The sequence below is a fragment of the Bombyx mori genome, chromosome 10 (assembly GCF_030269925.1).
Source record: "Bombyx mori chromosome 10, ASM3026992v2".
NCBI classification, from domain to species: domain Eukaryota; kingdom Metazoa; phylum Arthropoda; class Insecta; order Lepidoptera; family Bombycidae; genus Bombyx; species Bombyx mori.
In genome coordinates, this window is record NC_085116.1 from 12,787,515 (window position 1) to 12,802,037 (window position 14,523).

The 14,523-nt window shown below is 34.3% G+C and overlaps 2 protein-coding genes across 2 annotated transcripts; one reads left to right on the forward strand and one right to left on the reverse strand.

Moving 5' to 3' along the window:
- The first annotated feature begins 970 nt into the window (after positions 1–970).
- On the forward strand, positions 971–4,501 carry LOC101745365 (probable nuclear transport factor 2). Its single transcript, XM_004923190.5, has 5 exons — positions 971–1,113; positions 1,203–1,336; positions 1,772–1,843; positions 2,417–2,515; positions 3,827–4,501. Exons 2-5 carry the CDS (start codon positions 1,229–1,231, stop codon positions 3,938–3,940), a joined length of 393 nt encoding a protein of 130 aa, XP_004923247.2. The 5' UTR covers positions 971–1,113; positions 1,203–1,228; the 3' UTR covers positions 3,941–4,501.
- Positions 4,502–5,578: 1,077 nt separating this feature from the next.
- On the reverse strand, positions 5,579–14,390 carry LOC101745706 (uncharacterized). Its single transcript, XM_012697567.4, has 7 exons — positions 13,763–14,390; positions 13,413–13,549; positions 12,802–12,961; positions 12,176–12,385; positions 10,420–10,578; positions 9,183–9,317; positions 5,579–8,187 (listed from the first exon to the last, which is right to left on the reverse strand). Exons 1-7 carry the CDS (start codon positions 13,910–13,912, stop codon positions 8,032–8,034), a joined length of 1,107 nt encoding a protein of 368 aa, XP_012553021.2. The 5' UTR covers positions 13,913–14,390; the 3' UTR covers positions 5,579–8,031.
- Positions 14,391–14,523: the final 133 nt, after the last annotated feature.

Here is a 14,523-nt window from a genome sequence, read left to right on the forward strand (position 1 = left end):
CGAGAAGCTGCGCCCAGCAGTTTTATTTCATTTTCCCACATTTGTGCATATTCATAAATACTAAATAGTTCATAATTAACCACCGTTATTACACATTTAAACCTAAAGAAATACTAAATAGACAAATTAAAACAATTCACACAACTTCGCTCTTCGCGTTCCCGCCAAAAGGTCTCACAGGACGGTGACTTTTGATTGTTTTTTACAATTTAAAAAATACTGAAAGCTGTAATGAAATAGTCTTGGTTTTTTTTTTAAGAATTGAATCAAATTTATGAAGATTTGGAGAAATCGCAACATAAACAAAAAACTAAGATAAAGCTCATGAGAACCCTTATCTTCTCCATACTCTCGTACGCTTCTGAGACGTGGACCCTCAAGGCCCGTATCCGATTGAAAATTGACGCATTTGAAATGTGATGTTGGCGCAAAATGTTGGTCGTATCATGGACGGAGCGCCGAACAAATGTATCAATTCTCTCGGAGCTAAACGTCAAGACCTGTCTATCTACGATCTGTATGCAGCATCTCCTCAAGTACTTCGGACACGTGACCTGACGAAATCTTGACAAATTGGAAAAAATAATAATTGTAGGTCACGTGGAAGGAAAGAGAGCTCGAGGAAGATTGCCAACCAGATGGACGGACATTGCCAAGGAAGCCACAAACACCAGCGTTCCGGGTGCCATTCAGCAGGCCAAATGCAGGCAGCATTGTAGGAAACTAGTGCAATTAGACCAAGGTGGTCACGACTCATGATCCACAGTAATGAGGAAGCGACGAAGAAGAAGAAATGTACTTTTAATCTGAAGAATTACGTGGATCAAGTTTGACTTATTTTCTAATAACAATTGAAAAATATATTACAGGATTTTCCTAAAAAGTACGTCAGAGCATTAGATTTTAATACTTTTAATCCATAATAGTGGAAACAGCTCAGCTTTAGTAGAAAATAGTAGTGTTGTATGATCTTATACCTCTTAGACACTACATTCAGAATCATTAAAAAAAAATATGTCATAACTGTCAACAAGCAGAATAAATTTTCAAGCCCCTTTTCGTCAGTTCGTCACATCTTGAATTTTTCGGCTGGAATTGGGCTTTTTGTTGGTGGTGTGTAGACGCCTAATATTTAAATAAAGTTAAGTGAACACCTTCCTATTCAATTTTTTAGTATATTCAAAGATATCAATCTTTTACAGTGACAAATAGACACATCTTAATCTAAATGGCGCTCAATCCGCAGTACGATGCAATCGGTAAAGGTTTTGTGCAACAATATTACACATTGTTCGATGATCCGGCTCAACGGGCAAATCTTGTTAATATGTACAATGTGAGTATTATTACTGTACCGTTATTTTTATTATATTATGGTTATCTTCCCTTCTCTCACATTTTGAAAATAGTATTTTACAATTTAAATTTTGTTTAGAGGTTAACGTCTGGTTTTACCGACTGCGAAACTCGGCTTCTCATATAAAGCAATTACGTAGAATTTAGACTGAAGAAACGATACAAAGCCTCTATTTTAAGTGTAATTTAAATATGTCCTTTTTAGAATTGTGTTACCATGTGTTAGTACAATTTTATTCTAGATCTTTTAAGTGATGTATTTGTTGATGCCCACTAGGGTGAAAAATTGGTGTCAACTGGACATTGCGATAAATTTTACTTTATACCCCTTTTTTAACAATGTTGTATAAACATTTAAACATAGTTGTTTCAGGACTATTGCTTGTTAAGTTATTAATAATGACTTGTCTTGCAGGTTGAAACTTCATTCATGACCTTTGAGGGAGTACAACTGCAGGGTGCTGTTAAAATTATGGAAAAATTAAATGTGAGTAAATAAGAATTTTACCAATTTTGAAGATATTACACTAAAAATCTTCTCTAACACAATCAAAAGTACAGTTATGTATTTAGGAACAGTGCTTATATTTACAGGTTTTGTTTAGTTGTTATTTAACTGAATTTTTTTTTGTATACACTAAAATTTTCATTCTGGTTTCCTCAGTAGTTCTTTGTATAACTTTTTTTATACCTACTTTGTAACATTTTTTTCCTACATATATACATAATTTGTGCTTGTAACAATAATAGTGTAGTTATTGTTATTATGTTATATCTCTGTGTTAAGGCCATCCTGGTCGTAATAGTGGAGTCTATAGGCATTACAGATTTAATGTTACCACCTTTATTGTTGAGACATGAGATCAAAGTCTGTACTGTATCTAACTGTATCTGATAAAATTACTGCTACTAAGAAGCTATATAATCCATGTTGCTGTTTTTGACCAGAAGGCATCTATTGTGGTAGAGCAGCAAAGGTAGAATTGTGGAAAAATTGTCGTTAGGTCTATCACTTTAGAAATAACCTTATTTTTAATAAAAATGAAAATTAATATTACAGAGTTTGACTTTTCAAAAAATCACTAGAATAGTAACTGCTGTGGATTCCCAGCCAATGTTTGATGGAGGCGTTTTAATTAATGTCCTTGGAAGATTGAAGGTAAATAGTAAATATAAATCACCATTTAACTTTATGTGTTTAATTAAAAATATAATTGCTTTATTTACCTAAACAGGTGAATCACATAATATAAAGTAAAAGTTGTTTATAGTAAATACTATAAATTAATTTTATCATTTAATATCATCTTTATTTAAAAAAATTTTTATTTACGTCATTTGAAATACAGTATATTTTTGTGGTAATGTATATATAAGGTGTTTTTTGTCTACCTTTGAATATTTTTCTAACTGCTAGCTTTCTCTAAAATATTTCTTGACAGTGATGTCTTTTCACACACAAACAACTATCTTAAGCTCTGGCAGTTTGTTTGACTTGGGTTTTCGTAGTCACGAGAATCCTAAGTGTTAATTAAGAGCCAATCATTTTCTCTGTAAAATTAAGGTATTTTAAATTTTATTTTCATGACCTCATATACTATATGTGTAACTAGCTTTCTTTGGTCAGTATTTAGATTCAAATTTAACTGAATGGTTAATAGAGCTGTCTAGCCCATGTTAATAAACTGCGAGCTTGTGTATTCAATAACTCTTAATGTCTACAATGTGCTCATTAACTGTAACCTATAAATCTATATCTGAGAGTGCACATTTAAAATCCTGTTTATAAATACCTGGATCCTGCAAAGTAAAACTGCATTTTAGTCTTGTAGTAGTACTAGTAGTTTTCTTTACGCACACCAAAATATATTGCCAATACTTTCTCTAACTTCTTTGATGTAAGGCAAAAACCTTGGAGCCCGTTCTACTGGCTGGTTTCCTTATGAATGAAAGATTCCTTTGTAGCGCTATATTTTAAAGTTATTTAATATGAATCCTTACAACAATTATTTAGAGATGCCAGGCTGAGTGTTGGGTTGGTAAAATGCCACACATTCGTTTGTATATTGCCTGGTTGAGTTTGTGTCTGTGACGAGAAAGGAGACAAATTTTTAGGAGTAGGTATGAGGTTATCAGTGTATGGGTGGATACTCAAATGTAAAGTTTTATTAAAAGGTACGAAAACGAAAAACACTTAGGAAGCGCTGCTTTATACATACCTATGTATCTGTTAATAAACTTTAATAATTATGTTATCGTTTTCTATTCAAAAAATTAAGAAGGGTTCTCATGTCATTTGGAAAGAATTTGTAATATAGCAAAGTTTCGTAAGGTTCTGTATAATCTGTAGACAACAACAACAGATCCAAAAAGTTTTCAGGGTCTAGATGCATTATTCCTTAACTGACTATACGTAAATTTTGTAATACTACAGGATTCTAATTTTAAATTGTTTATTTTTTATTTTCAGTGTGACGAAGATCCTCCACACCTATACATGCAAACGTTCGTGTTGAAGCCACTCGGAGATTCATTTTATGTTCAGCACGACATTTTCCGTTTAGGCATCCATGACATAGCTTAGATCACAAGGACAGACACAACACGAAGAAATGCTTAACTTGAAATTTGATATAACATACAACTGTTGAATCAGAATTCTTGACATTTGGTACACATTATATTTTTCTTGTATCTATTTCGTCAAAGAATTTATGAAATTGAAAGGACTAGACGATTATGAAATTATGATAATGATCGATTTAGTGATCGAACAGGGTAATCTAAAATGAGAATTTGGTTTTCATTACACAGAAAATGGAGATAAATTGTTACATGTTTGTAAACGAACAAATTATAAAAATGAAAAACCGCTTTCATTATTGTTACCCTTGGAGATAATGCGATTTTGGGTTACGCCATTCTTCGAGTTGTCAATTATACTTTTAAATATCAATAACATACAAACACTAGTTTCATCATGCTTCTCAAGTCTGTTTGGTTATCTAGGTATATAAGTGCTATCAAAAATTGTGAATAGCTGTTACTAAATTTGGCATCTTTTTGTGCTTTATTTAACGTTGCTACGAGAACTCTTTGCATTATATGTAAACATTTTATAACAAATACATTATAATTTTCTACACGGTCTTGTTTATAATAAATTTTTTCCTACCTATTCTAGTAACCACGAGGGGTTATTCTAGATTCGCCGAATTAGTAAGTGAGTTCACGGGGCTCAAACCTGATGACGTTGCTAACACAAACCCTAGCAAGAGCCGCGCTTCGCAGAATCTACCACCGGATCGGAAACGCGACCCACTGAGAAGATCCGGCGAAGAAACTTAGTGGGCTGTCTGTGGGTTAACTCGCCGGTTACTCGCCGAGCCTTTCGTGGCAAGCGACGGGTTCGACGAGAATGTTGGTCGGTGCTTGGGATACCTAGAAGCACCGTTAGTGGATCGGGAGGATCCGAAATGACGTTGTTTAGACACCTTTAATACAATTTCACGTGCCCTGCTGTTACGGTTGAAAAGTAGTAGTCTTAATATTATTAAGACTAACAATCATTAAGTTAATGTGTTCTGCGGGTTTCGGGCGATGCCATCACTTGTCTCCAAACCCTTCTATTTTAAGGATGGCATACATGTGATGTTCGATCTTCTGTAACCACATAGCACTAGGCTTAGGTGTTGACAAGCTGGTTTTTCCATCCCAGCTATAAAAGAGCAGATTTTTACAATATAATCTCATGTCAACATTATCTAATCATCGATGCTAAGCTTAATTCTACGAAACTGTTCTCTTTCTCCCGGTTAATCTGTGATATAACATTATTTCCAAGAACACTTTGTCGAAACCCTGAAGAAATATACACCCCAAAAAAAAAAGCTCTTTCCTTACCGGTTAAAGATTATCTCGACTGCAATGCGTTTGTGGATATTTCATCGGATTTAGTTGAGCTTTATTATAATGTTCTTGAGACTTCAGTGTAAGTTAGTCTCAGTAGTACTTAACATTGTTGGCCACTTTTTTGCCTTACTTTGCTAGTTACCTCGAAGCGTTATGCGAGCTTCACCCAAAGTGTAGGTAAGCTCACAGGGCTCAGTCTGAAGACATTGCTAACACTAGCCCTAGCAAGAGCAGTGCTTCGTTGAATTTACCACCGGATGTTATTGCTTTTGGCCACAGTACAGTGTATCAAGAAAAAAAAAAACGAAAATAGATGCTAAGACAATCAATATATTATAAATAGTCAAAAAAAAAAATAACAAAAAGAACCACTGAAAACAGGTACATTTTTTACCGATCTCAGAATTATAAGACTCGCTTCTTCCATTAAATCCTTAGAGGCTACGAACACTTAACAAGTTTTTAGCATGCACTACAAACGACACACAGGCCACCACGCCACGATGGCCGACTTGTCTAAGCGAATGACTAGGTTGCAGGTGATACTTTCGTTGCTTTGCTGGCCACAAACGTGTCTTTATTGATTTAATTTTTGTATTCCCGTAAGTCTTTAGCAGTTTTGAATTAACCACAGATGTGTGGTATGAAAGGTTGCCATGTTATAAAAGTAATAGCCTGAAAATGTTTATGGTCTGTGTTCTAGGGACATTTTTTTTTATTTTAGCTTTTCTTTTCTTCGTCCTTGTTTATATATAAAAATTTGTTACGTAACACATATATTATTCTTATTTTCCGTGTCGAAACTACGATACATAAAAAAATCGAGGTTCACATTATTTCAACTGGCTACAAACATCGTAAAATTACTATTACTTATCAAAAAGCGTTTGTTAAAATAAGAACAATATCTTAAAAATACGTACACTTTACTCTGAACGGAGCGGATTTGGTTAGTTTATTTTGCATGTAAAAAATATGGTATCGTATTTTTAAACTGCTAAAATGACACAGTAGAAAATGACTATGTAGTGAGTAAAGTACTACAGAGCAGAGATCAAACAAGACATGGCAAGACCGTTTTGGCCTCGTTTAAATGAACGTGTTTTGTAGACAATTCCTAGAGTTAGCACTGTTCCGTTAAGATAATAATAAAAAAAACACAACCAGTCATATCGTAGCTTCCCAGATCGTAAAAAAAAATCATAAAAAATCAAAATCAACATTTTTGAATCGTATATTACTATTTTAATCATAAAAATCTTACCAAGTTTAAATTAAGAATGTTTAAATAAAAATAAAACAATGCTAACAAACGGAACAGTGCTAAGTTTAAAGTTCAATTTTAACGTACAGACGGCGGTATCATTTCAGAATCAACTGGCGATTTCTTGCAAACAAAAAGTTTGATCGTTATCTCGGCCTGAGTTTAAGATCTCCATATAAAAAAACAACAAAAAAGAGAAAAAAAAAAACACATTAAAACTATAAACAAACAGTCGTTTCGAATACTGTAACTTGACTCCATCCGTAATTTTACATGACCTAAAACGTTACGTTAAAATATTTATAATGATGAATCTTTACATTTATAATTCCAGACATTGTGCCAATATTTATTCCCGTTAATTCATATACATACTATATGAACGAAATCAATTAAAAAAAAACAAACAAAAAGAAAACAAAGATCATAGGTATCAAATAGGAACTCAAAAAATGTTACGTACCGTAAACTGTACACAGTTTCGTAATGTTACAAAGAATGTACTTAAACTAAATGTAAAAGTTTAGAATTATTACAAAAATATATATCTTGAATACTTTTTTTTGGTTTTTGTAAAACATTGAATTTAAATTATGTAAAACCAAATGCTAAATAACAAAAAAATATATATATATATATATCATAAGATGAAACTCGGAAAATCGTAAACAAATTTGTACGAAAATCTATTGATGAGTATACGACAGGAAATAAAATAGACAATCCATTGTAATACATACATGTACAATTAGAATTTGGAGGCCGACTATTGAAAACTGTATACCAATTCACACTCCTTTGATTAGAATTATTATTAATTAGAAACAAATTAGAATATTTAATTAAATGCAAATCACAACGTAAATCAACAATAGCTTGAGCAAATTCATTATTTATTTTTGTACTAATAGGTTTTGATTTAAAAGTTTCAATAATAACAAGTGAAGGTATAATTTCCAACAGTCGGGTTTTGTTTAATGGAGGTCATGTACTCAGGCTTATAAAAAGGACGCCCCAAAACTGCACCACTGCTTGATTCAAACAACGGAGTGTTGGTATTACTTAAAACATTTTGATCCTTTACAATTCTATTAAAATTCCAGATTAATTAGGCAGGTTTTGAGCTAGCTTAAATAAGACTTTTTTCTTTACTGTCCACGGTGATGGAGTGACGAAATTATATAGTATATACTATACTATATAATATGATGGTTCGTTACTTTCACCCTGACTATAAATGTGGTTACATCAAAATATATTATATAAAATTAGTAAATGCATGTTCGTTTATTCTTCTGATTTTTATGTGTTTAAGATTTACAGTTGTTGTTAGCATCTGCATTTTTAACACTCAAGGGGCACGCGAGTGAATTGCGTAATACAATGTAAGTATCGTAAAGTGTATCTATAGTTATATATATTTAAAGAACTTCATCAAATACGTGAGGTTTGAATCAAACAGTTCGTTCGAGTTTAGGGGCTTTGTTCGGTACTGTATTTTAGGATCCGCCTTTCTTCCGTCTCGAGCCGGAGAAGGCGACGCCTCGGAGAGATCGCATCGCCATCGCTCGGTTAAAATGTCTCTGCGTCTTGGGCTCCTCCGTGTCGGTGCCGCTGTCCACCGACGACAATATCACTAGCAGTACACCCATTACCTTAAAAATAAATTATTTTTATTTACAACCACGACTGTAATTAATTCTCCTTCACAAATAGTCATGCAAATTATGAAAAAAAAAAAAAAAAAACAATGGTGTCAGTCTCTGTGCTTAGTGCGAGTTTTTTAACGTTCTCGATAGCGTAAAAGTTAACTCTGGATTTGGAACTTTTACCTGCGTTTGCCGCTAGGGGCGCTGTTTTAACTGCATACAAATTTGAATTAACTTTTACGCTATCGAGGACGTTAAAAAACTCGCACTAAGCACACTGATATATGCGGGAACTTCAATTACTTTTCCGGTCCAATTCTTCCATGTACGTCCTGTTTTTGAAGCTGGTGCAAAAGTTGATTCTAGGACGGTGATGCTGCCTATTTTTGGCGCAAACCTACTTATCCGATCGCGACGGGGCAACGTAAGGCCGCCGTCGCCCGAAACGTGTGTTGTCGGATCCCCCGGATTCACTCTCGGTGCTTTTAGGCCTCTTAAGCACCGGTCTCGGAACTCGTCGATTACGACGAAGAGTTGGACGAGCGAACTAACCCATAGACACATCCCACTGAGTTTCTCGCCGGATCTTTTCAGTGGGTCGCGTTTCCGATCCGGTGGTAGACTCTGCGAAGCACTGCTCTTGCGAGGGCTAGTGTTAGCAAATTCTTTCAGGTTGAGCCCATGAGCTCACCTACCCGTCCGGGCGTAGCTGAAATAGCCCCTTAGGCTACCAGAGAATAGGTAGGAAAAAAAAGCGCAAACGTATTCCGGTTTCATGTATAAAAGTCAAGTCATCTCAATATAATATTCATTGAAAATTTGTCTTGTGTATCAAAGTACCCCCGACAAGAATGTTGTGCAGTTCAAAGGTATCCCTAAAAACTTGACATCAGATAAGTTCACAGAGTAGTAATTACTCACTTGATGTAAAATAAAGCCTACAAAATTTGATATTCTACAAAAAAAAGCAAAAAATTATATCATATCAATTAATTCATTACCAAACAAATAATGATGAGTAATGTGTACACGTGAACCGAAGCCTCCGGTATATTCTCGATATCTTTGAGTGCGGCGAGCGCTGGCTCGAAGTCCGGCTTCAGAGCCAGCGCGTGTCTCAAGTGAAGCGCTGCTTCCTGAAAAAAATATTAGATTCAAGTAAACTTTTTAATTTACTTTTTTTTTCCTAACTTTTTTTTTCACCACGCACACTCCGCCATACATCTCGTTCTTGATTAGATTAAAATCTCAATTGTTTATGAATCACCTCGTCCAATTACTTCGATTGAATCAGGGTTCCGGTGAAATCAGGTATCAATGCACCATATCGGATCACTAAATTTTATTAGATTACTATCTTTTGCCCGCGTCTTCGTCTGCGTGGAATAGTTCTCATATAATGCTTTATTTTAGGACAAATTTGGTTAGCATAAAAAACGTTATAGTGAGCCAACCTTAACATATAGACATATGCTGTCGCGGACTTTTTTTAGATCTTTTAAAGGGGAACAATTCTGTCATACATTGTTTTAGCGAAACTTTAACCGTTTCCGCAGTGCACGCAGTGGAAGCTCACAAAAGGAATTAAAACCCCGACTTTGAAACATTCTTTATTGGTGCTCCGCTTGCATTGGTCTTAGCGTGGTGTTATATAGCCTATAGCATTCTTCGATAAATCTATGCTATCTAACACTGAAAGATTTTTTCAAATCGGACCAGTACTTCCTGAGATTAGCGCGGTCAAACAAACAAACTCTTCAGCTTTATAATATTAGTATAGACTAGCTGTACCCGCCCGCTTTGCTGGGCATTTAAAATTATAATATTATCTCCACAAAGATTCTCATCATTAATGCCCCCGAAACTGGTGTAGGGAGTCAAACACTCATATAAATATTAGCCCATCCATTAAGTACATGTATTTTCTAGATGGATTTCAAGTCAATCGGATGCATGGTTCAGTAGTTATAATGGAACATCCGTAAAAATTCTGCCTATTTCTGCCGTGAAGCAGTAATGCGTTTCGGTTTGAAGGGTAGGGCAGCCGTTGTAACTATACTTGGGACCTTAGAACTTATGTCTCAAGATGGGTGGCGCATTTACGTTGTAGATGTCTATGGGCCAAGTAGGCCAGTAACCACTTAACAACAGGTGGGCTGTGAGCTCGTCCACCCATCGAAGCAATAAAAAAATAAACCACTGTAGATTTATATATTAGTATAGATTAAAATCGTGTACCTGATAATGTCCGTACGCTTTGAATATCTCGCCGAGCGTGAAGTACTGTTGCCATGCGCTACGGTCCGGGGGCTGCACCTCGAGCGATCGGCGCGTCAGGTAGATGGCGTCGTCCAAGTACTGCAGCGTGAACAGGACTCGCGCCAGATTCAGTAGCACCTGAAGGTTCGTTACTTTCACCCTGACTATAAATGTGGTTACATCAAAATATATTATATAAAATTAGTAAAGGCATGTTCGTTTATTCTTCTGATTTTTACGTGTTCAAGGTTTTGATTGATTGTTATATATGTCATCTGCATTTCTAATACTCAAGAGTCGTCGTGGCCTAAAGGATAAGACGTCCGGTGCAATCGTATCTAGCGATGCAACGGTGTTCGAATCCCGCTGGCGAGGAACCAATTTTTTCTAATGAAATATGTACTTAAATGTTCACGATTGACTTCCACGGTGAAGAAATAACATCGTGTAATAAAAATCAAACCCGCAAATTTATAATTATATCAAGGTGGGTGGCGCAATTACGTTGTAGATGTCTATGGGCTCCAGTAACCACTTAACACCAGATGGGCTGTGAGCTCGTTCACCCATCTAAGCAATAAAAAAAAAGGCACGCGAGTGACTTGCGTTATACAATAAGCAATAGTTATAGTCACAGAGAAGCATCATCATCATAATTTCAGAATTAAATCATTTTTAATCAAACAAATATTTTGTTTAACATTTGCATTTTGTTTACTTCTTCTTTATCTACAAATGAGCTTACAGTCTCTGAATGAGAAGTCAAGATAGTCTCTGAGAGCTTCATGGCTGTAAAGCTCGAATTTGGAGACATAAAGACAGATGTATATGTAGATGAGCATTCCAAATATTTTTAATGCATTTTAGAAGTAGTAGCAATGTTATCAAATTAGAAATAAGATTTCTTTAAGCAATTGATCTGAAAATCTAGATATAGTGATGCCAAAAAAAAACATATAATAACAATTTTAGCATAAAGCAAGCTTGACTTTTTGCTTGTTAGTTTGCCTTGGTTTTGAAAGCAATGTTTAAAAATTTCCATGCTCTTAATTTATTTTAAATATCTCTACTGTGTTTCTAATTGAATACAGTCAAATCTGGATAAGCAAGAGTTCAAGGGAGCACAATCTCATTCTCGCTTATATAGGTTTCCCACTAACCAGAGTTCGTCGCTAATGCTCTCTCTGAACTTCATTTCGCGATTTTCCGGATTCAAACGCATTTACTATTCACTTAATGACAGTACTTTAATTTTCCGTTTGGACATGATGTAGAACAGAACTTTCCTTCGCAATTGATTAACGATAAACTGAGTAAGTCCGACAAACAGGACGGTGCAGAGGCATAGGTGTCCATTCGAAAAGAATGCGATAAAATAACAACGTTATTTAGTTCCACGAAATAGAATAGGTTCAATATTGACGAGAAAACAATTCAAAAACAATAGAAGGAAGTTCCACAAAAGTTAAGAATGAGTCATAAAATAGCAGATGTTAAATTCGTAATTTGTTTTTTCATTTGTTCCTCCTAAATAATATAAATAAATAAAGCTCAACTGTCGCTTATAGAGGTATAGGTAAGTAGCAGTCTCACTTACAGAGGTTTCTGTTTCTCTCTAATAGAGGTTTTGGGAGCTTAAAATGACGGGTCCTGGCTATTACTCTCCCTTATAGAGTTTTCTCACTTATCCAGTTCTCGCTTACCCAGGTTTGACTGTATATCATATATTTCTTACCTCAGCATTGTAAGGTGCCACTGCTAGTGCTCGCCGGAAACACTCTATCGATTGTCGAGTGTCTCCTTTGATTCTCCAAAAGTTGCCAATCTGATTGTATAACTGTACTGATTTGGGTTTTTCTCTTTTCGCCTTCTTTAGACGTTTCTCTAAAGAATTTATATCAAATTCCGTGACTCCATTTTTCTTTTTTGTGAATATCAATGCAACCTAAAAGAGATGGCACTTATGATATGTAAATATATTGAAAGAGCAGTATTCAGTGACGTGTTGGATATAAATAACAAGTTAATAAAGATTATGTGTTACATCTAATTAATTTTACACAATTCAACATAAATAATTATAATAATAACTGGCAAAAAATAACAGATGCTCTTCGGACCACAAATTATGTTTAATACATTATGTGTATTAAGATAATACACCCACAAAAGTGCAAACAAACCTGTTCATCATAATAATTGAATTATTGCCTGATTTGGGAATTGAACCCATGACCCTTGGTACCACAGTCAGGGGCTCTGAGTTACCACTGCATCACTGATTAAATATATACATATATATCTTTCCATTTTCCATAACTCACAAAAACTGAAGAAAATACTTCTGATCATGTTGTTTACCTGTGGTTCAGGTACATTAGGATGTCTGTGTCGTCTAGCAACTCCAACTAAGTTATCATAGTAAGTGAAGTTTACTGCTTTGCCACAATCTAAATATTCATCATCTGAGTGCCCATTTGTTTCTGATGGTGGTGTATCTTCATTAGTTTCACTGCCAGCTCTAGGTGTAAAAAGGTTTTACTGTATTATTATCGAAGCATGATGCTTTAAAGAAATTTTAAGAGTACAGCTTTTATTTTCACTAATTATTGTTATCAAGTATACTAGCATTTGATGTTTCAAGATGCAATTCATGTATAAAAAATGTACATTGTTTGCATTTTTATATATCCAATCTTATCCTTAATTCAAAGTGCTCAGATAGATTTGAAACACTTTTATGGACTCAAACTCAGCATTTAAGTTGTATTAAAAAAGAAAATGATTAAACTTCATACATTTCACTTTTGAAAACAATTTTTCTGTACTTAACTAATATAAATATTAATATAAATGGTCATAGTTTATGACAGTATAAGTGAGCTCAGGCTTATATATAGTTGAAAAATGCTTTAAAAATAGCTATTATATGTTTAATTACCCACTAATTTGAGTTTCACAACAAAGCTTACCTCTGTTGTTCATAAATCTGACAATCTGTGCAAAACATATCAAATCCATGTTTCGTCCATGTATTCCCGTAGTAAACTGTAGATGTTATTATATTGAATACGGTGTCTTCCTCACTTAATGGTTTTTCTGTGTCATCCTAGAATAAATTGACATTTTAAAAATAGACAATAACTAGTATTACAATATATGAATGAGTTTAATCAATTGTATATTGCTAAAAGAAATTATGTATTCAAGGCTAACAAGCTCAACAATAAATGGTTCAACTTAATGAAAGGCTAATATGTACGTATGTTAAGAATAATTTGGTGCAGCAGTTATATAAATGTTTAAAACTCAATAGACTTACTTGAGACAAAGTTTTGCCATCTACAATAAGGTCTTCTTCTAAATTCAATTTCCAAATATTAGAGGTGCGAGAATTTATAACAATAACTTGAAATGAAAATATATACAAAACTAAACAAGACAAGTATGGCAAGTCCCACATCTTGATCATTCAAACACAAACATACTATATGAAAGGTTTTATTGTATCACTTCACTCAATAGCTTTTTCAAGGATATCAAATTTTATGTTATTATTTCTGTTTAATGACTTTAACTCGGTCTTTTTATAAAAATACCATCGTCGATCGTGCTATCGCAATGGCTTAGTTTTTTTTCGATTTGACATTAATAGTGCTGCACTGTCACTGTTGTACATTGATTAGTCTATGACCTGTATCGAGTAACAAAGTTTTCACTTAAAGGTCTCGTTAATAGGTAATAAAATATAAAAAAAGAACCAAAGTTTAATTTCCGGCGTTGGTAATACACTTCGAGACTATCTGTAAAAAAGGATGTATAAATTGAGTTTTTAGGTAATTAATGTTTTAAATGAACAGGGCCTTTGCTATAAACAATATTTCTGTGGTATATATTCATTAGAATGTAGGCCAATGAGTAGTACAATAATAGGCCAATTATTTGCACAAAAAAGGACCATCTAGCACAGAGTACCTACCTACTTTTAAATCAAAGTGGCTATAGCAATGAAGTAGGAAACCTATGGAAATGAAACGTCAACCAAAATTTCGTGCCACTGTGACGTCATCTGGCCACAAAACA

Bases quoted from the DNA above. Each gene is read 5' to 3' on its own strand.
- LOC101745706 (XM_012697567.4), bottom strand. From the start codon at position 13,912: ATGATCAAGATGTGGGACTTGCCATACTTGTCTTGTTTAGTTTTGTAT. The intron at 12,386-12,801 runs GTAAACAACATG...CATCTCTTTTAG, and splicing joins CTAATGTACCTGAACCACAG to GTTGCATTGATATTCACAAA. The intron at 8,188-9,182 runs GTAATGAATTAA...TTTATTTTTAAG, and splicing joins TACTCATCATTATTTGTTTG to GTAATGGGTGTACTGCTAGT.
- LOC101745365 (XM_004923190.5), top strand. From the start codon at position 1,229: ATGGCGCTCAATCCGCAGTACGATGCAATCGGTAAAGGTTTTGTGCAA. The intron at 1,337-1,771 runs GTGAGTATTATT...CTTGTCTTGCAG, and splicing joins ATCTTGTTAATATGTACAAT to GTTGAAACTTCATTCATGAC. The intron at 1,844-2,416 runs GTGAGTAAATAA...TTAATATTACAG, and splicing joins AAATTATGGAAAAATTAAAT to AGTTTGACTTTTCAAAAAAT.